We start from the raw sequence: 25,292 nt of genomic DNA on the forward strand, positions 1-25,292 counted from the left end.
AACCTAGAGATAAGAATGCCTATATGTTACAAAACAACTTGAATGTTGTTTGAGGATGAAATTAAAGAAAATGCATAAAGCACTTAACATGTTGTAACAATAACTTAGAGGGTGTATATAACTTATACACACACATCTCCTGGAAGGCCAGGGCCTGGTGTGAACAGGGGATGATTATACAGGACAAATTAAAGCACCATGCGAAGGATGTAGGAATTGCTGTCACTAGAGGAGGCCAGGTTCACCAGTTTCTCCAAAACAAATGGTACATACCAATTGCTATTTTTCCAGCCTATATTGTACTTAGGGCACTAACTCTTTAACATCGCCCCTACCCCCACCCAAGGTATTAGGGATTGAGCCCAGGGCCACCCTACCACTGAGCTGTATCTCCAGCCCTTTTTATATTTTTGTTTCATTTCATTTTGTGGTACTAGGGACTGAACCGAGGGTGCTTTACCATTGAGCTACATCCCCAGCCCTTTTTATTTTTTGAGACCAGGTCTTAGCAAGTTGCTTAGATCCTTGCTAAATTGCTGGGGCTGGCCTAAAACTTGTAATCCTCCTGCCTCAGCCTCCTGAGTTGCTGGGATAACAGGCCTACACCACCATACCCAGAAACTCAGTACTGTAATACCAATAAATTAACAGATGGGCATCAATAAGGCGATAAAACGTGAGCATTTTCACACATATCCCATGAAAAGGGCCTTTCTGCATATATGGGTTAGCCTTACTTTTCCCCTATTACCATCTCATGTTATGGTCCTTACACATAGCAGAAGCCAATGTCTGTTGAACTACAGAGCACAAGATAACCTAACACTTGGCCTTTAAATGTGCTTTTTCATCCTGGAACCAAGAAAAAAGACAGGTAAAATATTATGAATAACAAATTCAAGTGACTCTTTAAAAATATTCTACATGAGCTCAATAATGTTGAAAAGAGCACTTACCATGGTAAAGGATGTCAGCTGTCTCCATTATAAGATTCTATTTTTAAATACAAGTACAGGTTAATGCCTTGTATAAAATGCAAGGATCGTTAAGTCTTTCAGCTTTCAGATTTTGGGGGGTTTTGAAATATTTGTACATACATAAGATAATCTGGTGATGGAACCCAGGTCTAAATATGAAATCTCTTAGTGTTTCATATACATCTTATACACATAGAATAGCTTGAAGTTAATCTTATATGTGTAGGTTGCTTGTTTTGACAGCAGCCCACATGAGGTCAGATACAGAAATTTCCACATGTGGTGTCATGTTGTTGGTGCTCAGAAAGTACTGGATTTTGGAGAATTTCATGGATCCTCCATCTGTACTACTAAAAATGGTCTTCCAGGGGTTCTAAAACAGACCCGAGTGCAGGGGCTGGGGTTTTGACTCAGTTGGTAGAATGCTTGCCTCACATGCACAAGGCCCTGGGTTCAATCCCCAGCAACACACACACACACAAAGAACTCAGTGCAACACAGCTTGAATTCTGCAAGTCAGTTTAATTAGTATTTACTGACTACACACCTTCCTCAAGGCATCCAGCTGGGCAGTATAGGAAAAAGGGAATGGAATGCATATACAACAAGATCAAATCCAGAGCTGAAGGGCAGTGTTAGCACAACGTGACAGGAGGAACCAAGAAAAAGGACAGGGCAAATACTTAATGGAAAAGTCTGTGGGTACTTTCTGGGGGAAGTTTGATTTGAGTTAGACTTTGAATGGCAAATATGACTTGTGTAGAGGAAAATTAGTGTGTGCAGAACATGATGAATTCCATGTGATGAAAGTGGAGATTTGAGTTTGGACAAAAGCCTTCAGAAGCAGGTTGGCCCAAGTTTATAGAAAGCTCTGCATACCAGGATGAACCTTTATAGACTCTTCTGTCTGAACTCCAGGGTTTGCTTTTCAAAGGAAGTAGATATTTAGCTTGAATCTTGTAAAACTGATAATCTGCCCTGGATTGTGGTTAAATTTTGTGGATGCTGGTATTTCAACAGAATATAACCATTATGTCTGATTCAGTGCTTTCTTTTATTGGTGAATAATGTGCCTGCATAGTAATACTTGGTCTCCTGCTGAATGACCAAACGATTCCCAGGATGAATTAGTTAGCTGAAGTACAAACACCAGGACTCAGGCTGGTAAGCTACCTAGGCTTTGAATCAAACAGCTACATCTGAAAGTTGTAAGTTAGAATAATAATCCTATATATAACGCTTCTGTGACCTAGATAAAACCATCTATAGTTTCTCTCCCCACCACAATCAAAGCAGCCAGATGAAGTTGAAGAGTTTATTAAGGAAATATGAGAGGCATAGACACCCCAAGTGACAGAAAGAAAACTCTGAAATGTCCCTTTAAGCCAGGTGGGGGCCTGGCCTTGACCTCCCCAAAAAAGGAAATCAGTGGGTTTGCAATAACATTCTCTGGCAGCCACTGCCAGTGCACAAGTATCTCAAGCAGGACTGCCCCCCACCTCCTATCCAAGGTGGGAATGAGACAAAGACTGTCCACAGAATCAGTGCAGAGGCAAAGAGAAAAGTCTGAGAGAGAAACAGAAGTGAAAGGACCTTAACAAAGAATCTCAGACTGTTGGCTTTGAACACCTCAAATACATTGATAAGTAGGTCCATAAAATGTTACTGAAAAGGTAAAATGCCTAATGTTGTTTCCAACAATTCCCCTGGACTTCTCCCCCATGCCACATCACACTCCCAGAGGTACATGGCAGAGCCCAAAGGCCACACTTTTGAAAAAAGAAAAACAAGAAAAAGCCCTGTTGTTCTTTAAGGAGACAAGGAGCTGAAGGCTGCTGGGGCCTTTCCCACGTGGCCTGTGTTCTGTAAAGCAACTTCCCAGCAGCAGAACAGCATAGTTCTAGGTGAGCGTCTCACCTTTTGTCACCTGTCAAAGGAAAATTAACATTCAGATAAATTCAAAGGGACTAAGGGAGCCTTTGGGGGAAAAAAAAACAACACTTTTTTCAGATCATTCAGATCAAAGATTAAGAGTCAGAGATACCTAAATCCAGGCAAGGTACTTAATTCCTCTACACCTGTTTCTGCTTTCAGTTTTCTCAATAGTAAATGGAAACATGCATTCTCTCTGGGATAGCCCCTGCCCATCATACTCACCCGTGCTTCAATGTACTCTATTCTCCGTTCAAGGGCTGTCAATTTCTCATTTAGTGTTGCGAGTCTTGAACGACAAGACATATCTGGTAAAAGGAGACTGATGTTCAGGATTAATGTCACTCCAAACACATGTAAGCACATGCACCCACACACAGTACACAGAAACACATACACCCTGTGCTAAAGAAGATGAATAATATATAATGCAGAGTATACATGGGACCTGAGTGGACAAGGTGAGAAGGATCTTAGAAGCACAGTTGTTCAGATGCTACTGAACAACCTACTAAAGATAGAAGGCACAGAAGAGTGGCCCCTAAAACACGTCCATGCCCTAATTCCTGGAACCTGTAAATATGTATCATACAAGTCCATAAATATAGATGACAATGGTAGAAGGTCAAAATGAGATGGAAGAAAGAGATGAGATTTAAAGCATGAAGAAGACTCATACAACCTGTCATTGCTGGTTTTGAAAAGGCGAGGAGGCGATGAGCCAAGGGATGCAAGTGATCTTTGGAAACTGGAAATAGCTTCAGCTGACAGCCAACAAGGAAAAAAATCTCAGTCCCACCACCACAAGAAAGTGAACTCTGCCAACAATCTAACAAGCAAAGATGTAGACCCTCTCTCAGAATCTCCAGAAGGAAGGCCTGCTGACACCTTGATTTCAGCCTAGTGATCAGTGTTGGATTTCTGACCTACACAACAGTAAAATATATTTATTTAGTTTAGGCTCCTAAATCTGTGAAAATTTATTTTGGCAGCAATAGAAAACTAACACACTAAGGATGTACAAAAGGCCACTAAGTTTCAAGAGAAGAGACATATTATGTGCATGTGCAAACACTTAATAAAAAAATCCTTTCATAATGTACAACTATAATGTACCAATAAAAAATGTAGGGGAAAAAAGGAGAAATGACAAAGCAAAGAAAACAGACATGCCCAAACTTAAGATGGGGTTATGTCCAATAAACCCACAGGAAGTTGACAAGCTAGGGGCATGGCTTAGTATTGTTTTGGTGTTAGGGGTTGAACCGGGGTGCTTTGCCATTGAGCTACATCCCCAGCCCTTTTTAATTTTTTATTTTGAGACAGGGTCTAACTAAGTTGCTTAGAGCCTCACTAAGCTGCCCAGGATGGCCTTAAACTTGTCCTACCTCAGCCTCTTCAGTCACTGGGATTGCAGGTGTGTACCACCATGTCCAGCTTTTGTTTTTGTGGTACTGGAAACTGAAACCAAGGCCTTGTGCATGCTAGGCAACCATTCTACCACTGAGCTATATCCCAGCCCTTATCTTGGTTGAGCACTTGCCTAGCATGTGAAAAGTCCTGAGTTGGATCCTCAGCATGGGGGAAAATGAAGTATGGTTTTTACTGCATGTATATTACTTTCAAACCATGGTGAAATTGAAAAAGTCTAATGTTGGACCATCAAAAGTCAAGGATGTAATGTCTGTAAGGTCAAGAGAGTAAAGCTGAGGCCAAAAAAACAGCAGATATTAAGGAGAAGAAATAAGGTATCAAAAGTTTTTGAGCTCTTGGAAGCCGCACCATTACCACAACACTAGAAGTATACTTAATCTTTCATCTTTATCTCCCTAGACCTTTTAGGACTAGAGAAAACTCAGAGAACATCAAGAACCCTCTGGAACCCATACTCCATCTGTGAAAAACAGCCCAAATCCCTTCTTTTCCTTCTTTTAGTCTCCTTTCACCTCACCCAAAATGCAACCTAGATTTCCCCCAAAATAACTTTTCCTCTGCAAACTCCTCTCACCGAAACTGCTTTTTCCAACTACCCTCAACATAAAAAAGAGAAAGGCATCAAAGCATGGTGATTATTTCTCACTACCTCCTCCAACACCGTCGCTCAGTCATCTCTCTCAATAACCTTTACTTTTTATATCTAAAACATACACTCCCTGAGAGTCTCCCACACAATGATTCAACACCCTAACAACTTTCCTTTTCATTTCTTCCCTGGCTGTTTTGCAAAGTGCTTCAGCAGATTTTGACAAATCTGCCTACACTCTGATCCTGCCTCAACTTTCATTTCATCCTGTCCAAATCTTACTCATCCTGCCTGCCTAAGCATCTTCCATCAAGACCCAGTTCAAATTCCATTTGGGAGGGCTTACTAGAACATAATCAACCTTTTCTGAATCTATCTGAACAATTGTGGATGAACTTCTAGTCTCTAAGTTATTAGCGTATTTGGTCTTTGGTTGTTACTTTCCCTTTACATGAAGATTTAACAAGAATGTTCATCATTATTACTTATGATGGTGAAAAAACAAAAACATGCCCAGCATTAAAGGAAAGGTCTGTAAAGTATAACAAACTATACAAAGAGGTCTGTAAAGTATTACAAACTATAAAGAACTATTAAAACAATCATTAGGGGCTGGGGATGTAGCTCTGTGGTAGAATGCCCCTGCCTAGCAAGCATGAGGTTCAATCCCTGGCATAAAAAAAAAAAAAAAAAAAAAAGTCATTAAAAATTACAGAGCCTATGGAGGTATAATTTATTCCCCACACCTCTTAAAATTTGGTTACAGCCCAAGTCTTCCACTTTCTACTCATTTTTCTTACTGTTTTTATGCTTTTCTTTCTCACTCTCGCCTATTTTCACTGCTACTCTTTATTTTTGTGTGTGTGTGATTGCAGGGATTGAACCCAAGGTCTTGAACATGTGAGGCAACTCTACCAACTGAGGGTATATCCCCAGCCTGCTACTCTTATTTTTTGTTAATTTACATACCAAAAAGTTCACCTGTATAAAGTATCCAATTCAATGGTTTTTAGTATTGTTTGCAAAGTTATACAATCATTACCAGAATCTAATTTTAGAATACTTTCATCATCCCTAAAAGAAACCTGTACCTATTAGTACTTTTAGTCCTCATTGTACCTCCCTCTCGGGTCCTCTGGAATCCACTAATCTTTGTCTCTTCAGAATTGGCTTTTCTGAATATTCTTCACTTTTTAATTTTTTTAAAAATTCTTTTACAGTGTTGGGGAGGGAAACCAGGGCCTTTCCCATGCTAAGCAAGTGCTCTACCATTGAGTTATATCCCGACCCCCCCTTTTTTGTGGAGAGGTACTGGGGATTGAACCTAACGTTGCTCTATCACAGAGCTACACCCCCAGCCCTTTTGAGACAGGGCCTTGCTGAGTTGTGGAGGCTGCCTTCAAACTAATTATCCTCCTGCTTCAGTCTCCTGAGTCACTAGGATTACAGGTGTGTGCCACTATAGCCCTATTCTTTTCAGTCTTGTTTTCTGTCTGCTAGAGCTGCTTCCTCTAATTCCCAGATCTAGCTCGCACAGGAGCACCTCATACCCACTATTCCTAGATACACTCTCATTTTCAACAGGACCAAACTGCTTTTCAGACTGTTTTTCATCTCAAAAGCACACATTATGTATGCCATTTAGTAAAAACATGAATATCATCTCTGACAACCTGTCATTTCCCAAGAAAAGAGACATACCAAAATTATGGGTAGGGTGGGAGAGGTAAGAGGAAGAGTTCCTTCCTGGCTGACTGCTTCTACTCTAGTGGTCAATCTGGTAATGAACCAGAATCTAGTAATGATACCATGCTACTGGCCTACATGGATAAACACCACTGAAGAATATAAAATGTTCAACTGCAGAAACTCCAGTCATATTCAGATCCCATTAAATATGTACTGATTCAAATAAAAAACACTGAAAGCATTCAGCAGCTGGACAAATCTAAAACCAGAGTGTATTAATGTATACATTATCACCAGATTTTCACAGCAAATACTACATTATTAGGATGCTTAATAGTGTGCATGCGTCACCACAGTTGTACATGCCTGCTGTCAGCTACTTCTCTGAATGCTTATTTCATATAATCTTAGTACTACATACATCAACTTTTTTTTCTCTTAAATTTTTCTTTTCCCAGGAGGGGTGTGGGCAGGAGGGGTACTGGGAATTGAACTCAGGAACTTTCTATCTCTGAGCTATATCCCCAGCCCTTTTTTATTTGAGGCAGCATCTTGCTAAGTTGCCCAGGCTATCCTCAAACTTTCAATCCTCCTGAGTCACTGGAATTACATCCTGAACTGTTTTTGCAGGTACATTTTACTCCTAAGATGAGTCTTGGGACTGAATGAAAAAGAGTTTCGGATTTGCAGTGAAGGCCAGGTGTCATGGACCTGTAGCCATAGCACTGGGAGGATAAGAGAAGGTCACTTGAATCCAAGGGTTCAAGACCAATCTGGGCAATATAGCTAGACCCCATCTTTAAAAAAGAAAAAAAAAAAAAATCTGAAGGTACCCAAACTACAAAAGTAATAGGGTAAATAGGTCTGTATTTTTGCAATATCTTCAGGTCATTAAAATCAATAATCAATCAGTCTAGCCTTTCTGGGTCTCCTAGCTCCAAATCCATTCTTTCCACTAAATCATATTCCTTCAATTGTATTTCTTTCTTCTTTTTTTTAGAGAGAGTGAGAGAGGAAGAGAGAGAGAGAAAGAGAGAATCTTAATATTTATTTTCTTTAGTTATCAGCGGACACAACATTTTTGTTTGTATGTGGTGCTGAGGATCGAACCCGGGCCGCATGCATGCTAGGCGAGCGCGCTACCGCTTGAGCCACATCCCCAGCCCCACTTGTATTTCTTAAAAGAAAAAAATTTCTTTTTTAGGATGAGCTCTATAACATCCTGATTACCATCCTCTACCAAAATTTCTACAGCAACTTATGTGTGAATATGTTTATACTACTACTCTTTTTTTTTTTTTTTTTTTTTTTTTTTTGGTACCAGGGGTACTTAACCACTAAGCCACACACCCAGCCTTTTTTTTTTTTTTTTTTTTTTTTTTTTAAGAGAGCGTCTCCTGAGTTACTTAGCACCTTGCCTAAGTTGCTAAGGCTAGCTTTGAACTCCCAGTCCACCTGCCTTAGCCTGCCAAGCCACTGGGATTAAAAGCATGCACCACTGCACCCGGCCTCTTTTTTGCTATTTAACATGGCTGGGAAAGAAACTAAAGTACTCACTCTATGGTAAGCAGATGCTCTACCTCTGAGCTACACCTTCAGCCCACTGACAAAACCCTTACTCCTGCTACAAGGAACAGTCTTCTCTCTACAGAACAGTTAATTCATTCTCAATTCTTCTTTTTTTAAATAATCAGCTTTTCCTACTTAATCTTTTTTCTTTCTCTACTACTGGGGTTTGAACACAGGACACTCTACCATTAAGCTATATCCCCAGCACTTTTTTGGGACAGGTTTGGCCAGTTGATCCCCCTGCCTCAGCTTCCCTAGGAGCTGGTATTACAAGCATGCATCCCTTTGCTCAGGCTCCTATTTAATCTTAACTACTTGATGTTGCTGAATTAGTGGTATCAAAAAAAGATTATTAGACATCATCCCTTCTTCTTGTAATTACCTAAGAAACACTATCCAGGGCTGGGGAAGTAGCTCAGTAGTAAAGTGCTTGCCTAGCAAGCATAAAGCCCTGGATTCAATCCCCAGCACCAAAATTAAATAATAAGAGATCTTAGAAAGTCTATCCAGCACCAAGGCATCTGAAAGAAACACTTGGAGAACATAGGGTAGAAGTTTCTACTTTTACTGCCCAGAAGAATATGAACAGTGCATAAAGAATTTAAGACTGTCACGAGCATTACACCCAGGAGAGATTTTGGTAAAGTTGTCTCTCTACTGAGAACAATTGCTCGGAAGAATGGACTAGAAGAAGGCAGAATACCTACTATAAACAATATACCATCCATAAAGAGGGCATTTTCAAGGCTCTACAGGACCCGGGCCTTAACTCTGATCTCACCGCCAACCATTCTGAGCACAGCATACATTGAAGACAGGAAAGAATGAAGAGTAAATGGATGAGAAGGGGCGACTAAAAGAGACTAAAGAAAGACGTTTTGGCTTGATCCTGAAGGAGACGGGGAACTGTTTGAGGAGTCTTTAAACTGGGTAATGACACTGTCAAGACTGCACGGTCTAGATGCAAAGTGGAGACTGGAATGGATGCGGAGCTCAAAGAGACCACTGAGGAGAAGAAATCCTGCGGAGGGCACTGCCTGATGTGTCTGGGCAGAGGGCCTGTTAATGAGTCCAGAAAGATGACAACGAAACCATCAGCTTAGGGCTGGGCAACCTCACAGGAACTGCCCAGTGGAGCCTAAGGTGGGGGGGGGGGGAAGGTGGGGCCTAAAGGAGGAAGCGAAAACCGGCCAGAGCAGAAGTCTCCCGGGGGTCCCCGGAAAGCTCCTCCTCGGCGCCCCTGCAGAACCGCCTCCGAGGCCTCCCTCCTCCCCGCCTCCCCCTGCTCGCCCGCTGACCGAACGAATTGAGAAAGTCCGCGATTTTCTTGATGCTGCTGGTGATGACTTCAATGTATTCCCGGTTCGCCCAGTCTTGGTGAATTTCTCGTTGCACCGGATCCTCCTGTCCCGCCATGGCGGCCGTCTGAAGAAGAGTGAGTGCGCCGGCGCCTCGACCCCATAGGCCGCCAGTGCGCCTGCGCCGCCAGCCCACGCCCAATCGGTAACCACTAAACCCGGACATTGTGTTGCGCCTGCGCACTGTAGCGCCCTCGCCTGCGTTCTCGCTCCGCTCCCACGCCCTGGAAAACAGATGCCTGAACTCCCTGGGAGAGCTGCACACCCACGCCTGTCACTGGCAGTTCTGGTCATTAGGGGGCGCGTGGGCTCCCTTCGCCTCCTCCCTTAGCGGCTCCAAGATCTTTTGCGCAATCTGTCTCAGCAATAAGACAGGCATGGTTGATTAAGCCACACTAAATACAAGTCACTTAGGAAATGCCTTTCATATGATGCACCATGTAATATGACGTCCCACTTTGCGTTTAACAAATGAGCAAAACATAGCAACAATCGGGCCCAATGGTTCACGTTTGTAATCCTAGCGACTTGGGAGGCAAAGGTAAGGAGGATCACAAGTTCAAGGCCAGCCTGGGCAACTTAGCCACTGTCTCAAAGTAAAAAAATAATAATAATAAAAAGGGCTGGGGTGTTAGCTCAGTGATAGAGCGCCCCTAGATTCAGTTCCCAGTAACGCAAATAAACGTTTACGATAATACTCAGTGATGGAGAGTCCAAGCCAAAATTGGTAGGGTCAGAGGTAGTTGGTCACAATGTTAACTAGTATTATCCTTTCAGAAGGAATCTTGTAAACTGGTAACAATCGCCAAGTAAAACATTTCAAAGCTTTTGGCCCCTAATCATTTCATTAAAAAAATCAGTGGGGGGCTGGGGATGTGGCTCTAGCGATAGCGCGCTTGCCTAGCATGCGTGCGGCCCGGGTTGGATCCTCAGGACCACATACCAACAAAGATGTTGTGTCCGCCAAATACTAAAAAATAAATATTTAAAAAAAAAAAATCAGTGGGGAAAAAAACCCACAAAGACCACTTTAACCACAAAGATGTTCTTCGTGGTAGTAGTATAACTATGGAAGAATGGCTAATATTGTAAATATTATGCAGTCATGAAATGTTAATTATGATCACTTTTGCAACATAAAATGTCACATGATAAACTGAAGGGGAAAACAGAATACATATTTTTCTTTAGTGGCAACTATGTGTTAATTGATTAGGGCTGCCCTGGAAAGGGAATACTGGCCTCCTGGAGCAAATTCTCCAGAAGGGAAGTTGTTATAAAAACCTGAACCCGGCTGGCCCCTTCCACCTTTCTGCTTCCTGCCTCTCCTTGTATTTTCATCTTTCATGTATGTTGCCACCATGTGCCATGGAGCCCTCTCCAGAGCCTACACTACGTTGTTATGGATTCAGCCTCTACAATTGCAACGTAAAGAACTTTTTTTTTTTTTTTCTTCATAAGTAACCTGCCTCAGCTATTTCATTACAGGAATAAAAAAGATAATACAAGGAGATTCTGGTTTTCCATATGGCACTACATATCACACTTGGAGGGATGCATTTATCACTTCCAGGAAATCGTCTCCAGCCCAAGGTAACCATTCTTAATGGTGCTGTGCTAGGACAATTATGGGTGTACAAGAAAAAGGTAGGTGGGCCATTAGTTCCCCCGACAAATACTGCTAGACAATGCAGTAGATAGGCACTGGGGATTCAGGAGTTAGCTTGGTGGACTCCTTCCTTCCCTCAGCCATCCAGGGCAATTGAAGGCAATGCTTACAAACTTGTCAAGTCACTTTTTCAGTATGCTGAAAGCATCAGTTTTTCAGCATTGTAACATGAGACAGAATCGCCCTCCCCAACCTGTGAGTACTAGCAGATGAACCCAGGAATGCACTACCACTGAGCTACACCCTATCCCTTTTTATTTTAGGGGGACAGGGTCTCACTAGGGTGCCTAGGTTGATCTAGAACTTGGGATTCTCCTGCCTCAGCCTCCCCAGTAGCTGTGATTACAGGGCATATGCCACCATTCCCCAGAAGAATAATCCTGAAGTTTAACAGAAGCAGACAGGTTTTCAATCAGGAAGTCAAGATTTTTTTTTTTTCCTCTCTTGTCGGGCAAACATTTGTAATAAGTTCTGTCTCCTTGCACTGGATCATTTCAGTACAGCAGCAAAAGCCTCCAGGACCCTCGGTCCTTAATCCTGAATATGGGCAGAGGGTAATTAATATACATTATTATTATTAGTAGTAGTAGTAGTAGTAGTAGTAGTACTGGGGATTGAACCCATGTATGCTTAACTACTGAGCAACTCCCCCAGGCCTTTTTTGTATTTTATTTAGAGACAGGGTCTCGCTGAGTTGCTTAGGGCCTCGGTAAATTGCTGAAGCTGGCTTTGAACCCGCGATTCTCTTGCCTCAGCCTCCCAAGCTACTAGCATTACAGGCGTGCACCACCATCCACGGCTTGATACAGATTTTTATCCCTAACAACAGGCCCAGGATTTTTACACCTGACCACAGCCCTTGTGGTGGGGGTTTCTGTTCTCTGTGACCTGATCAAAGGCTCGCTGGTACGGTAGGATGGGGATGGGAAGGAATTCTAACTAGCCCTGCTGAAACCTGAGTCCTGGACCAGTCGTTCCAAGGAGTGAGTGGGAGGCCAATCCTGACACCTCCCAGTGGGGCGGGGCTCGCATGCCCCCCCCCCCTCCGCCTGGGTCACAAAGGCGGTTGCCAGGCGCCAGAGGAGAAAAGATGCTGCTGCCACTCTGGAGCGTGCGGCCCGCGGAGTTCAGCAGGTGAGCCCCCGGCCCGGATGGTGGGACCGGGCCCGGGCTCCCACCTCCTCTTCCGCCTCGGCCAGCGCCGTCTGGCCACCGCATCCGGGGAGGGGCCCCAGGGGGACAAGCCCCTTCTCCAAGCACTCCAGCTCCTCGGGATCTGTTCACACAGTTCACGAGGACCTCAGCTGCATTTGGGCGCTGCGTTCCCCTTTCCAAGGTGGGGAAATCAAGGGACTGGGTTCCTTGGAATGGGAGGAATGGTATGAAAGGGAAAACTTTGGGGCCAGAAAAACCAGGTGTTCCCTATTTCGGAGCTATTACAGTAGCTTTAGTAGACTTCCTATTCAATCCCTCCTGGAATGGGTGACAGTGACTTCTTGCTTGGGATGGGCTGAACCATTTTTAAACCTTGTGTGAAGGGGTGCTAAGCCCTCTCGAGCTTCCATGTTGTTTCTGAATATTCAGGCTGGACATGTGACAAAGCCTTTTAACTCAGGCTGTGTTTCCTCTTAGGAGGGTCAAGAAAAGGATCCTGAGGATTTGACTTCTTTTTTTGGCGGGGAGGGGGCATATGTTCAGAGGAATTAATATTCTCCATCCCATTTTGTCATAGTGGCATACCAAAGAGGCCCTAATCTTGTATGTATGTTCTTAAGGTCAAGATATCTTGCATCAAAAGCCCTTCAGAGACTGGAACAGATAATTATCCCTTGAGTGCCAATTTCTCATCCTAAGACAGCCCAGATATTGGAATGTTTAGTAATTTGCAGGAAGGCTGCGTAAAACATGAGAAACATACCAACTGTAGTAAACCAACCCATCTCCTTCATACTAACCATTGCTGGGGCAGTTCTGGGTTGAAATGTCACCAACAATTCTTTTTAAAAGATGAATTTCATTGCTTCAACACTATGGTGAAGCTGTCAACTTCTCAATGATGACAATTACTGGGTGGGATGAGATCAAATCTACCACTGTATTTTGTGGGAGAAGCAAAGAGAGAGAAAAATACACTTGGCTAGAAAGAAAAGGGATTTGCTATATATGTCCCTTGACATAAAAGGTAGATACTCAAGAAATTGTGAGCATCTCTTGAAATCAGTAAGGCCCTTAAGTATTGTCAGTTTTGAAACAGAATGATGGAAAGCTCCAAATCTACTTGGATAAAGTATGAATTAGCAATCTCCTCCCAACCCACCCCCCGCCCCTTTTTGGGAGGTGGTGCTGGGGATTGAACCCAGGGCCTTGTGCATGTGAGACAAGCACTCTACCAATTGAGCTCTATCCCCAGCCCACCTCCCAACCCTTCATCTTCAAAGACAAAATCATCATCATCATCATCAAGGTCTTAACCAGTGGGTCAGTGGGTCTCACATGGATGAAAAAACAGAACAAAAACCCATACCCAGAAAACCAAAAAAAAAAAAAAAAAAAAAGCTTTAGAACATTTTAAGAGACTCGCCCGTGGAAGTGTTTCCCCTCAGCCTGGTGTAACTCCTCTAAAGTGGTCCCCAGTTGCCTAGGACTCAGAAGAGCTGTTCCCTTTGTATCAGGAAACAGACTTTTAGGGGCAAGAGGGAGGAGACTGTCTCCATTATGAAAAATAGTGCTTAAAAGGAACAGTGTAAGTTGTTCTTAAACTGAAAAGTACAGTGGAGTCCCCTGGAGGGTTTGTATAAATGCAGGTTTCTGGACCCCACCCCAGAGTTTCTGATTCTGTAGGTAGGTCTGAATTGGGGCCTAAGAATTTGCATTTCTACCTACTTCCCAAAGGATGTTCAATCTGTTAGTCCAGAAAGCATACTTGGGAACCACTGATGTTAAAATACATGGCATTAAGGGTGACCTATTTTTAAGATATGGCCTGAGCTGCTTCTAATCTCAAATATTAAGATCTCATTATGAAGTCCCAGCACCCTCTGTCACCCCAGAGGTCTATATTCTGTCATGAGCAGTTACCAACACAGTACAAGTCCCAACAGTGGACTGGGACATTCCAAGTCAGACAAATCCATTTCCTCATTTGTAGGATGGGTTAAAACCTCCCTTCAGAGGCTTGTAAAAGGTTTAATAGAATTTTAGTGCACATATCAGTTGACACATTCAATACTCATTACCATCCCCACCCCCTACTGTCCTTTCTAGAATTACTAATACCCTATCACTACTGGAATCTGTTCATGGGAACCACAAAGTAAGTTTAAGTCAGTAATGAGACAGATGTGAACTGTCATGGCCATGACCTCGCCGGGGAAATTCCATGTTTTTGATTCCTCTCCTTTAGGACTGTCAATGGCAGGATATCAGCTCTGGTCACCATGGACCCCACTGGATGAGAGCTTCCAATGGCTGCGGCACACAACACCTACCCCTTCCTCCAAGCACCCCTTTAGGGCCTCCCCCTGTTTTCCACATACCCCTTCTGACCTTGAAGTGCAGCTGTGCTTTCAAGAGGTCACTCTAGTCCTAGACAGCCCGTTCCTGGAAACTGGAGTGAGTCCCAAGTTACCCTGCCACACGTCAGAGCTCCGAACCATGAGCAACAAGAAAGGACTGGTCAGGAAGCCCCAGCCCATCCGCCTCAGTGGAGTGGATTCTGTCTTTGGCAGGGTCATCACGGCTCAGCCACCCAAGTGGACTGGGACCTTCAGAGTTTCAGACAAGTCAGCCTTCTGCAAAATTATCAGCAGGGAGCACCAGTGGCCCACTGGACTTAAGGAGCCTCAGATTCAGATGACAGTGACTATGTGCAAACAGATGCTGCGCTCCATCCTCCTGCTGTATGCAACATATAAGAAGTGCACCTTTGCCTTACAACACTCCAAGTAAAGGGTCCCCATCTGATCCCCCCAATCTTCACACCATGTTCTTTGGTATGTACCTGAAGCTTACACAAATCTGTTCACATAAATGAAACTGTGACACTGGCCCAGCTATTCTGCTTTCCTGTGAAGCAGTGATAATTCAGGAGCCCCTGTCTCTCCAAAATAAGGGAAGGGTGGGCAGTGATAACAGTGAAAGGGAGAACATTTCCATTGTAAAGTTGAAACGACCATTTAAAAGAGTCAAACTAGCATTGACATGTACATGTGATCAAGAACCATTAAACCATATAAATCAATGAGCCTACTGTGAACTCACTTAAACACCAAAGACAATAATGAATTGGGGGAAAAAGGGATTTTGAGAAAGGAGTGTGCATTTCTTTGTACCAGAGGAAGATGGTGTCAAAAATGTCTATATGAGTCAAGAATTAGTTTAAAAACCTTCCCCCATCAAAACAATGACCAAAAAACAGTAACTCAGGATAGTACTTAAATGGGTAGAAATATTAACAAATATTAAACAATCTTTACAGCCTGGCAAGAAAGAACTTGGTAGCAGCACTGAAACTGGGCTTTTTGGCAGAAGAAAGGAGAGCCCTCCATTTTAGATGAAGTATATTCATAATGTTCTGTTTCTAATAAACAATTTTGTAGTATTCTTGTAATTAGATTATAGGTGCAATTCAGAATAATGTGGAAATAAATATTATATGTATGCAAAGTCAGCATAAATTTGATGATGCCTCTTCTTCCTTTGTCTTATACTACTATAAGGATCCAAAAAATTATAAGGTAGCAAAATATTCCTTTTGATTCTGTCTTGAGTATTGAAAGAAGTTCAGGTCACTTCTCTAGAAAGATCACAAAGGTGTTGCCATCATATAACAGTCCTTGTAATAGAGGAGATGATTTTGAGCAGAAAAACTATGTTGGCACCTATCCCTATTATTTCTCTACACAAACTTCAATTCTACCTAGTCCTTGAATAATAAAAGAAATCTAAAAAACAAGAATAAGGTGACTAAGGCAAAACTTAGAATTTATTTGTTAAAGTGATATAAGCCTAAATTCTAGGATAAATATGTTTCAAAACTAGTGCACAAAGTCCAGAATCATGACTCAGAGAGTTTACTCTGTAGCACAGCACAGCCACATTTATCCAAACCAGAAACAATGCTTCACTGGGATTCCAAGCCAGGGACTTTGACAATGCTAGACAATCTGTGAAATTCACAAATTAAATAAACCCCCTCTTGGAGGACAAAACAGGGTACTTCCAAACAGAAAGAGCAGATTTCAAACCCTGAATACAAAATGGTAAGAGAGTGGCAGAGAAGGGAAAGACAGCAGCAGCCTCTTGGGGTCTAATCAGAGTTGTCGTCACTCTCATCACTATATTGCTCCTTTTCTCCATCACTTGCTTCATCTTCTTCACCATCCTAAGGAGCAAAGGACAAGTAAGTATTTTAGGCCATTGATCTACAAGACTCAATGAATTGCAAAAAAGTTCCCACCGATATATACTATACTACTTCATTGTTAAAACCAATGATAGATTTTAAACCACTGTTATGGTTTGGATGTGAGGTGACCCCCAAATGCTCCTGGGTTAATGCAAGGATATTCAGAGGAGAGATGATTAGATTAGGAGACCTGCTACCTAATTATTTTAATTTGAATCGACTGGCTGGGTGGTAACTGTAGGCAGATGGGGCAAGGAAAAGTGTCACAGGAGGTGTGAGTGAAGGGGGGGTTCATCTTCCCTGTGGCCCATTCTTCACCTGCTGTCTCTGCTTCCTGGCTGCCACAGTGGAGCAGTGTTCCTCCACCACACCCTTCTGCCAAGATGCACTGCCTCATCTTAGGCCCAGAGAAACGGACTTGGCTGTCTATGGACTGAGACCTCTGAAACTGTGAGCCCCAAATAAACTTTTCCTCCTCTTAAGTTGTTCTTGGATATATGTTGGTCACAACAATGAAAAGCTGAATAATACCTTCTTTGTAAAATGAACCAGAGGCTCTTCTCATTTTTACTGACGTATTGGGGATCAAACTTAGGGCCTCACACATGTTAAGCAAGTGCTCTACCACTGAACTATATCCCCAGCCCTTCTTATTTTTGTGAGAGAGTCTCCCTAAGTCATCCAGGCTAGTCTGGAACTTGAAATCATCTGCCCTTAGCCTCCTGAGTAGCTGGAATTATAGGCATGCAACACCATCTTAATTCTTGAGCTCTAAGCCAAGACCATAGATGGAGATCATTTTGATACTGACTCATCCCATACTGCAAGCAAACCAAATTTTCATGATTTTTAAAATTGGCCATAGCTTTCCAGCTCTTCTATATGGATGTGATATAAACAAAATCACAATATGCTTCAATAGAAAATGAAATAGATATTAAAAGTACTGGCATATTCAACAGGGAATACACACAAAATAGCTTCGAAAATCTAGTATGGTAGGTCTGTTTAGGATAAAATACAAAGCTAACAGGGTACTGCCTGCTTCAGGTGCAGGAGGCATATTATACATTAAAACAGAGAACCATGCAAATAATTTTTCATACTAAACGGCCTTTAGGCCACACAGCAGGAATTTTTGTATCTGAACTTCTTGATGTCCATGACCCACTTGAATTATAGCAAAATTTTATAAATATGCAAATTTTTATTTAGCTTTCTTTAACAAAAGCATTGAGAAAAAAAAAAGGAGTTCTGTTATTTTATTCTTACGTGGTAGCAACTTCTGACTCTAGGTTTTGGCTTCCATCAAATGCTTTCTTTGGTGATTTTTTTTGGGGGGGGCAGGGGGGAACCAAAAATTGAACTCAAGGGCACTTGACCACTGAGCCACATCCTCAGTCTTTTTTTTTTTTTGTATTTTAGAGACAGTGTTTCATTGAGTTGCTTAGCAACTCTTTTTTGCTGAGGTTAGCTTTGAATTCATGATCCTCCTGCGTCAGCCTCCTGAGCCATCTAGATTATAGGTGTGGGCCACCAAGCTGGCTTGCCTATTTTTGTCTATTCAAACATGTTTAAGTGGCTTAGCTCATCTTCTCAGCACTTAGAAAATATACTAAATTCTTCTTCCTTCTAAAATAGTTTCATATATGAGTTTGTAGAAAACAGTACAATACACAATGGAAGGGAAAATTTTTTTTCTTTGTTTTTAGTGTTGGGGATTGAATCCAGGGACTTGTGCATGCTAAGCACAGGTGTTACTAGTGAGCCACAGCCCAAGTCACTTGGAAGGCGATTTTCAACTCCATAACACATGCCACAGCTTGAGATACTCAAATTATTCTAAAATTGTGGAACTCTTTTTTCTGGGCCCCAAAGAATTCATAAGTAAAGAAACAGTATTATATCATCAAATATAAGCAGGGAAAGGTCTGCATTCTACCAATTCACAACAGTTAACATGAACCCATCAATGCCAGACTCTGGTGCCCTTTCGATACCTCTGTTGCTTTGCTCTTAGTGAGCTGGGATGACGTGCCACCCTCACTCTCATCTGCTGTGCTCTCCTGGGTATTCTGGGATATAATCTCTTCACCCTAAATATGGGAGGACAGAGACAAATGGTGGGTTATAATGATTGCATTAGGGTTCGTAGGAGGAGAAAGGCTGAGCAATACAAAGATGTTCTAAGTCATTAAAAACTCCAACACCAACTTGTGTTACAGCATCTAGGGAAGGAATGCTCAACCCCAGGTTTCTGGGATGCCTGTAGCTCTGATACAATATGTATTTCTACAAAAAAGAATCCATCTTTGTATTCTAGTATCACAGTAGATTTACAAGGTAAGAATGTATTAGTGACTTTTGGTTATCGTTGAATACAGATCTAGTTTCCCCAGTATTTTTTCTTTTTTTTTAAATATTTGTTTTTTGGTTTTAGGTGGACACAACATCTTTATTTTTATGTGGTGCTGAGGATCAAACCCAGTACCTCACGCATACTAGGCAAGCGCTCTACCTCTGAGCCACAACCCCAGCCCTCCCCGGTATCTTAAAGTAAATAAGTTCCAACACAGGAACCACAAACAGCTATGAAGAGGCTGAAGAACAGTCAAGTGGTTGAAGAACATCAACTCTGGATCAGAACTGTTTGGACTCAAGCTCTGGCTCCACTCACTTGCTGCTGACAGGCCTTACATAAGTTACTTCTCTGAGTTTCAATTTTCTCAAATAGAATCAATCTCATACAGCTGAGGTGAAGAAAAGAAGCTAATTCTCGGGTCTATTTTCACATATAACCAATTATAAAACTATGATATTGTCAGCATGAAAAAAAAAAGGGCTTAGATCCTTTATGAAAAATGCTGTAAGCAATATTATGATCAACACAAGATTTCAGTCAATCAGACAACTGTAAGACCCTAGAAATGTTCATTTGTTAAAGTTAGCCAAAACGATTTCGGGAAAAATACAGACTAGGGCTTAAAACTGCCTTGGAGAGGATTGCACCAATCTGGCTCTATTTCTGAAACCTGTTCACACCAATGGCACCTTTGCTGCCTGTCTCTAGTACAGCCTGTGACTAGAGACCACAGCAATGTACCCTAGCTTTAAAAACTAAACAACCAGACTTCAAAGCAGTCTCATTGGCAAAGCAGGGCTTAAGTGACCTTCCTTACATTCCTTCTGATGTTCTATCAAGAAATGGGAATGAGGCATTAGCACTGGTGGTCCAAAGGCTTACCTGCAAGTCCCGGTTTTTGAGATTGCCCAGCCAGAAAGCCTCTCTGCAATTGTTGAGGACCAGCATTGCTTTGACTCTGCAAACTAAGAGCTCCAGGGTCTTTTTGAGTAAAGGCACATGTTTGGTGAGTCTCATGTCCTGGTGAATCTAAATGAAAATACATACATACATCTCATCTGAGCTTATCGTCAAGCATAAATCTGTACACTGAATGACAGCATAGCCCTGTCAATTTGAGACAGGGTCTAAGTTGCTGAAGCCCGACTTGAACTTGTAATCCTCCTGTCTCAGTCTCCTGAGTTGATGGGGTAACAATCATGTGCCACCTCACCTGGCACCAAAAATATTCTTGAGCCAATATTACATGGATATTAAAAAAAAAAAATCTCTGCTTAGCACAGAGTCCTTAAAATTCCATTGCTCAGAACTTTTCAACTTAAAACCAGGAGAGGAAATAAGTAATAGGAACTGGCTCAAAAAATCATTTGGTTTTCCAGTGACTATAGAACCCTAGATTCCGTGTTCCTTCAGAAAAAAAAGTGACAATGGTTCATCAACTCTAAGAGGGTTTCAAGCAGAAAAACCCTTCAATGCAAAAATGTTCTCACAACAGATGTACCCCTTGACAACTAAGTAGTCCAGCTGGAAAATCTGAGATGGCTGCTTTAGCAATACCTTGCCCAACAGTGCCACCCCTGACCTAGTGTTTTTCTCACCCAGAGCACTTTGTAAGATTTTTTTTCTTTTTAACTAGGGATTGAACCCAGGGATACTTTACTACTGAGCTATATCCTCAGTCCTTTTTATTTTTTTGAGACAGGGTCTCACTAAGTTGCCCAGTCTGGCCTCAAACTGTGATCCTCCTGTCTCAGCCTCCTGAGTGGCTCGGATCACAGGTGTGAACCACCATGACCAGCCATCCAGCAGCATTCTATATTCCTCACCCAAGAAGCATTTCTAGAGAATGGCTATGGGATCTGAATCAAATTACAGATGCAGAACTTCCCTTTAGACAACTGCCCAATATCAACCAGCAACTAAGGATCTGAATAGTCATAAAATGTCTTTGGACACAGTCTAAGATCTAAAGGCTTAAAGAAGGGGTAACAAAGGAAGAAGTAAATAGAACAATGGAACTCCCAACAGCACTTGCAGATCCAGCCAGCAGTGCCCGACCTACTCCCCTCTCACCTTTGAATGCCCACACAGGTGATGAAGCAGCCTTGTGTCCAGCTGGAAGGTTTCCAGTAAGCTTAGCACATCTTCCTAAGATAACAAAATTCATAAATGCAGCATGAAATATTCTCATTTCATTTTAGATGCAAGATATCCTTGTAACTGAGGGAATCAAAGATGATACATTCTACAGGTTGCAGCCTATGGTGACAATTGTCTTCATTTGACCCTCAGAAAAAGAATTAGCTAAAGAGGTTTCTCTAGTGTCCCATTTCTGCCCCTACTGCCATAAGACCTTGACTATTGAGCCAAATAGGTTACCACATCTCAATTTTCCCCACTTCTCCTTTCTCTTTTAGGGTTATGAGGGATTAACCAAATATCCTAGGTGTTTTATTATTGGTGTTTTGCAAATTTTACTTGCTAAATATGTATAAGAAATCATTTGTTTCTTTCCTTACTTCACTAATCTATCCCTGGGTACTAATTTACTAAAAAAACTATCAATATTGTTCTAGAAGACAGCAAAGTATTTTGTGACACAAATAAACTCCATCTTTATTATTCCAAAGAGTAGACCTAGGGAAGCACAAAGTAGCAATCAACTGAATACAAGGTTCTGGGAGTGCAGTAGCACAATGAAATCAAGCTTAAGAGAAAAAGCACCATTAGGGCAGAGGCACAGGAGGGGCCTAAACAGTTCTGCCCAGAATGTGAGCAAGGAGACTGCTCCCACTCTCACCCCCACCCTACCCCATAAGTCACTATGCATATACCCTCCAAGCAACTTGATTTTAAAAAAGTATATATATATTTCTTAGTTTTGGGTGGACACAATATCTTTATTTTTATGTGGTGCTGAGGATCCAACCCAGTGCCTCATGCATGCTAGGCAAGCACCGAGCCACAAACGCAGTCCCCAAGCAACTCCCGAGAGTAATTCTGCTCTCTGCTCTTACCCGGTGTTTTCTGAAACTGAAGTCTAGGAGCGGCATACACTGCTTCAGAAATGCTTCCACAAAGAGACGTCCATACTGAAGAAAAGAGACACTGGTGACTTCTTTCTCTTGAAAGGCCCCTGCTGAAGCAGCATAGCATCACCAGCCCAAAGGCATTATGTTCCTTTTTTATATGTAAAAAATAGTTGGGAGTTGTCCAAAAGGTTAATTTGGAGAAGGTAGTTTAATATGAAAATTGTCTGTAACAAAGCCCAGAATTTGATGAATTACCTATTTCAGACACAGCCAAAGGCCAAAGGCCTAACTCAAGAATGAGAGCAGAGAGGAGCAGGGGGAACTCCCAACTCTTGAGGATGAATGACTCCCAAGAGGAGGAAACTGTGTAGGGTTGAGGGAGCCCACACCAATTTCCAATATTACCAGATCAAAGAAATCATCCCTTGTCCCCGACTCCCCCATCTCCCAGTGTATGAGAGAGGCCAGAAGATAGAATGGGGCACCAACCCACTAGGAAGGAGACATCAAGAGTGGGAAAGAAGCATTCTCTCTACAACAACATTCCCATTGGGTTTACTATCAAATCTAGAGCTAATCTGGGAAATCCCCATAGAGAGGAGTCATGAAGACATAGAATATATCAGTTTCCACATTCACAAGGCCACCAAAGGCCTTTCCTCTTCCCTCTTTTTTTTTTCTTCTTCTTTTTTAAACAGTGCTGGGGATTGTACCCGGGGTCTTTTTTTTTAAATAAATGATGTGCATTTCCACTCTTTTTTTTTTTTTTTGAGAGAGAATTTTTTAATATTTACTTTTTAGTTATTGGCGGACACAACATCTTTGTTTGTATGTGGTGCTGAGGATCGAACCCAGGCTGCACGCATGCCAGGCCAGCGCGCTACCGCTTGAGCCACATCCCCAGCCCCAGAACCCAGGGTCTTGCACAAGTTAGGAAAGCACTGTACTACTGAGCTAACATATCTATTGCCTTCCCTAAGGCTGTTAGCATAGAATAGATCCTACAACCTCTGACGTATGCAAGGTATTGGCAACTCATTTTAGCTGAGGCCTCTTTAGAACAACCACAAGAAGAAGAAATATTGAACAGGGCCAGTAAAGCTCTCACCTTCAAACATACATGCAGAACAGGATGACTATCAAATACCTGGAGGTGAAAAGACAAGAAACCAAAGCTAAGGATGGCTCCTTTGAGCATCCCAGCACAGCTCTGGGTACTGCAGAGAAATCTAAAATGAAGACAGCAAGTCAACAGTTTAATTACAAATTAATTTACGGAACAGAATAACTGCCATAACTGAAGTCAAAGAAAGGAAGAAATGAGCAAAGCGGGACAAGAGATTGATTCTAACTGGAGATGTTAGAATATGACATAAGAGGGCCAAAACCTTGATCTGATGCTTTAAGAAAAACTTTTTATAAGTGAAGTGAAACAATAAGAGAATGACATCCTAGGCTAAGGGACCAACCTGAACAAAATCTTGGAGAGAAAGCACTAGTTTGAAAAATAATGAAGACACTGAGGGTTGGAAAAGGGAGTGAGATTAGAGAGGACCCAGAGCAAGGTGAGAGAAAATGACAGAGATTAAGTATTATTATTGTATGTGGGAGGCAGGAAGAAAAGGAAAAAGACATTGCCTAGGAGAGAAAGGGGTTAGCACGGATGGGCAGGAGAACAGGCAATAAGACAATGGAAATGTGTGTGTATGGAGGAGATACGTCTCAGGAAGGGTGAGGACAGGAGCAAACAGGATCCATTTTGGAAGCCAGGGCCTCATTTTCCGCAGTTATCTGGATAACTGGAGCCTCCGTGCTCACTTTCATCAGGTTGATGAGGATACTAAAGTCTCGAACAGCCATGTTCCAGTAGAGAAGCTTCTCTTCATGAATCTGGAGACAAGACAACCAAACAGATGCATCTAAATCACAGCTCACAGAATCATTCTTATCCTGTACTCCCAACTAATGCACAATTCTTCAATCACACAGCTATTGAGGTTAAAGCTAATTACGCTACCAAAGAAATGTGGCAACTAATGTACCCACAAGATGGTTCTAAGGCCTACATGTTGTGATGACATTGGAGTGCCTGATAGAGTGTCTTTTCAGGAATTTCCAAGTAGGTACAGCTTCTGCAGCAGATCTCAGTGGCTTCTGACTGCCTATGCTAGCCCTTGATCTCAACAATCCAGTTCAGTTCTGGTTAGCCAAGCTGCCAAGATCCACAGCATCTCAAACAGACTAATTTACCTCATGCTAGCAAACAAGTGACAAATTGGACAGTGGCCAGGGAAAATAAAGCCCAATTCTCACCTCCAACTAGAGGGAAAGGAAATTAAACCAGGAGTCTTTGAAAAATATCATGTATTTTGGTAACTCAAAGTAAGTAGCTCAGGAGAAACCCTAGGCCCAAGAAATAGCAGGATCAGGAAATTCCAAGAAATCCAGAGTCCATTTCTTGGTGGGGGAGCATCTGACCCACCTGCTGTGAGTCTGCTGCTGTGCCAGCCTGGAGACCTTTCACCGTCTTCTCAAGTTCAGCCATCATCACACGAAAGAAAATGACAAAAGTGTGCCTAAAAGAGGGACAAGTATACATAGTCCTACAAAGATGCACTGCTTAGGAAGAACTTCCCAAGAAGAAGTCAGGAACCACAATAATTCCTCCCCGGGCTCGGGATGTGGCTCAAGCGGTAGTGCGCTCGCCTGGCATGCGTGCAGCCCGGGTTCGATCCTCAGCACCACATACAAACAAAGATGTTATGTCCGCTGAAAACTAAGAAATAAATATTTAAAAAATTATCTCTCTCTCTCTTTCTCTCTCTCTAACAAAAAAAAAAAAAAAAAATAGAATGGTATAGTATATACTTTCTTTAAAAAATAAATAAATAAATAAATAATTCCTCCCCCACCCCTCTGAATGTTCTTTCACTAGGGTCCACTGAAAAGAGAATAGGAAAGTGGAAAGGCTTCAGAAATGGGTCCAAGTAGATGACCTACAAAACAATGGGTCTGAGCTAGATTCATGGAAGGAGATGATAGAGCGGTATGGAAAGAGCAGTGAAGCAGTAGGGAGAAGACCCAAGTTTAATCCTGCTTCCACATTCATTTTATTGTTTACATAAGCTGGAGAGGTTCCCTCTCTTACCCTCACTTTTCTCAACAGTAAAATGGGGGTAATGATACCTACCTGATAGAATTATTAAAAGGATCAATCAAATGAGATAAAGAATGTTAAAGTGCTTTATAAACCTGAAAGACTATACAAGTATAA

The 25,292-nt window shown here is 42.1% G+C and overlaps 3 protein-coding genes across 4 annotated transcripts in view; 1 reads left to right on the top strand and 2 right to left on the bottom strand.

Annotated features, from left to right (window-relative positions):
- Positions 1–1,479: 1,479 nt before the first annotated feature.
- Positions 1,480–9,666, bottom strand: Brk1 (BRICK1 subunit of SCAR/WAVE actin nucleating complex). The gene is made up of 3 exons (XM_076841131.2): positions 9,489–9,666; positions 3,135–3,217; positions 1,480–2,904 (listed from the first exon to the last, which is right to left on the bottom strand). The coding sequence occupies exons 1-3, from the start codon at positions 9,604–9,606 to the stop codon at positions 2,878–2,880; spliced, it is 228 nt and encodes a 75-aa protein (XP_076697246.1). The 5' UTR covers positions 9,607–9,666; the 3' UTR covers positions 1,480–2,877.
- A 2,654-nt stretch (positions 9,667–12,320) lies between these two features.
- Positions 12,321–15,165, top strand: Fancd2os (FANCD2 opposite strand). Its single transcript, XM_076841254.1, has 2 exons — positions 12,321–12,351; positions 14,621–15,165. Exon 2 carries the CDS (start codon positions 14,629–14,631, stop codon positions 15,163–15,165), a length of 537 nt encoding a protein of 178 aa, XP_076697369.1. The 5' UTR covers positions 12,321–12,351; positions 14,621–14,628.
- A 1,106-nt stretch (positions 15,166–16,271) lies between these two features.
- Positions 16,272–25,292, bottom strand: part of Fancd2 (FA complementation group D2) — a 59,889-nt gene continuing 50,868 nt past the window's right edge. For both annotated transcript variants that reach the window (XM_076841106.1, XM_076841105.1), the window contains 8 exons: positions 24,501–24,594; positions 23,837–23,908; positions 23,127–23,165; positions 22,004–22,078; positions 21,060–21,134; positions 19,869–20,015; positions 18,625–18,720; positions 16,272–16,600 (listed from right to left, as the gene is read on the bottom strand). In XM_076841106.1, the coding sequence (XP_076697221.1) occupies positions 16,526–16,600; positions 18,625–18,720; positions 19,869–20,015; positions 21,060–21,134; positions 22,004–22,078; positions 23,127–23,165; positions 23,837–23,908; positions 24,501–24,594 (673 nt within the window). In that variant the 3' untranslated portion in view covers positions 16,272–16,525. The remainder of the gene's footprint in view (positions 16,601–18,624; positions 18,721–19,868; positions 20,016–21,059; positions 21,135–22,003; positions 22,079–23,126; positions 23,166–23,836; positions 23,909–24,500; positions 24,595–25,292) is intronic.

Source organism: Callospermophilus lateralis, chromosome 20 (genome assembly GCF_048772815.1).
Source record: "Callospermophilus lateralis isolate mCalLat2 chromosome 20, mCalLat2.hap1, whole genome shotgun sequence".
NCBI classification, from domain to species: domain Eukaryota; kingdom Metazoa; phylum Chordata; class Mammalia; order Rodentia; family Sciuridae; genus Callospermophilus; species Callospermophilus lateralis.

Bases quoted from the DNA above. Each gene is read 5' to 3' on its own strand.
- Brk1 (XM_076841131.2), bottom strand. From the start codon at position 9,606: ATGGCGGGACAGGAGGATCCGGTGCAACGAGAAATTCACCAAGACTGG. The intron at 3,218-9,488 runs GTCAGCGGGCGA...TCCTTTTACCAG, and splicing joins GGACTTTCTCAATTCGTTCG to ATATGTCTTGTCGTTCAAGA. The intron at 2,905-3,134 runs GTGAGTATGATG...TTCCTTTGACAG, and splicing joins TAGAGTACATTGAAGCACGG to GTGACAAAAGGTGAGACGCT.
- Fancd2os (XM_076841254.1), top strand. From the start codon at position 14,629: ATGGCAGGATATCAGCTCTGGTCACCATGGACCCCACTGGATGAGAGC.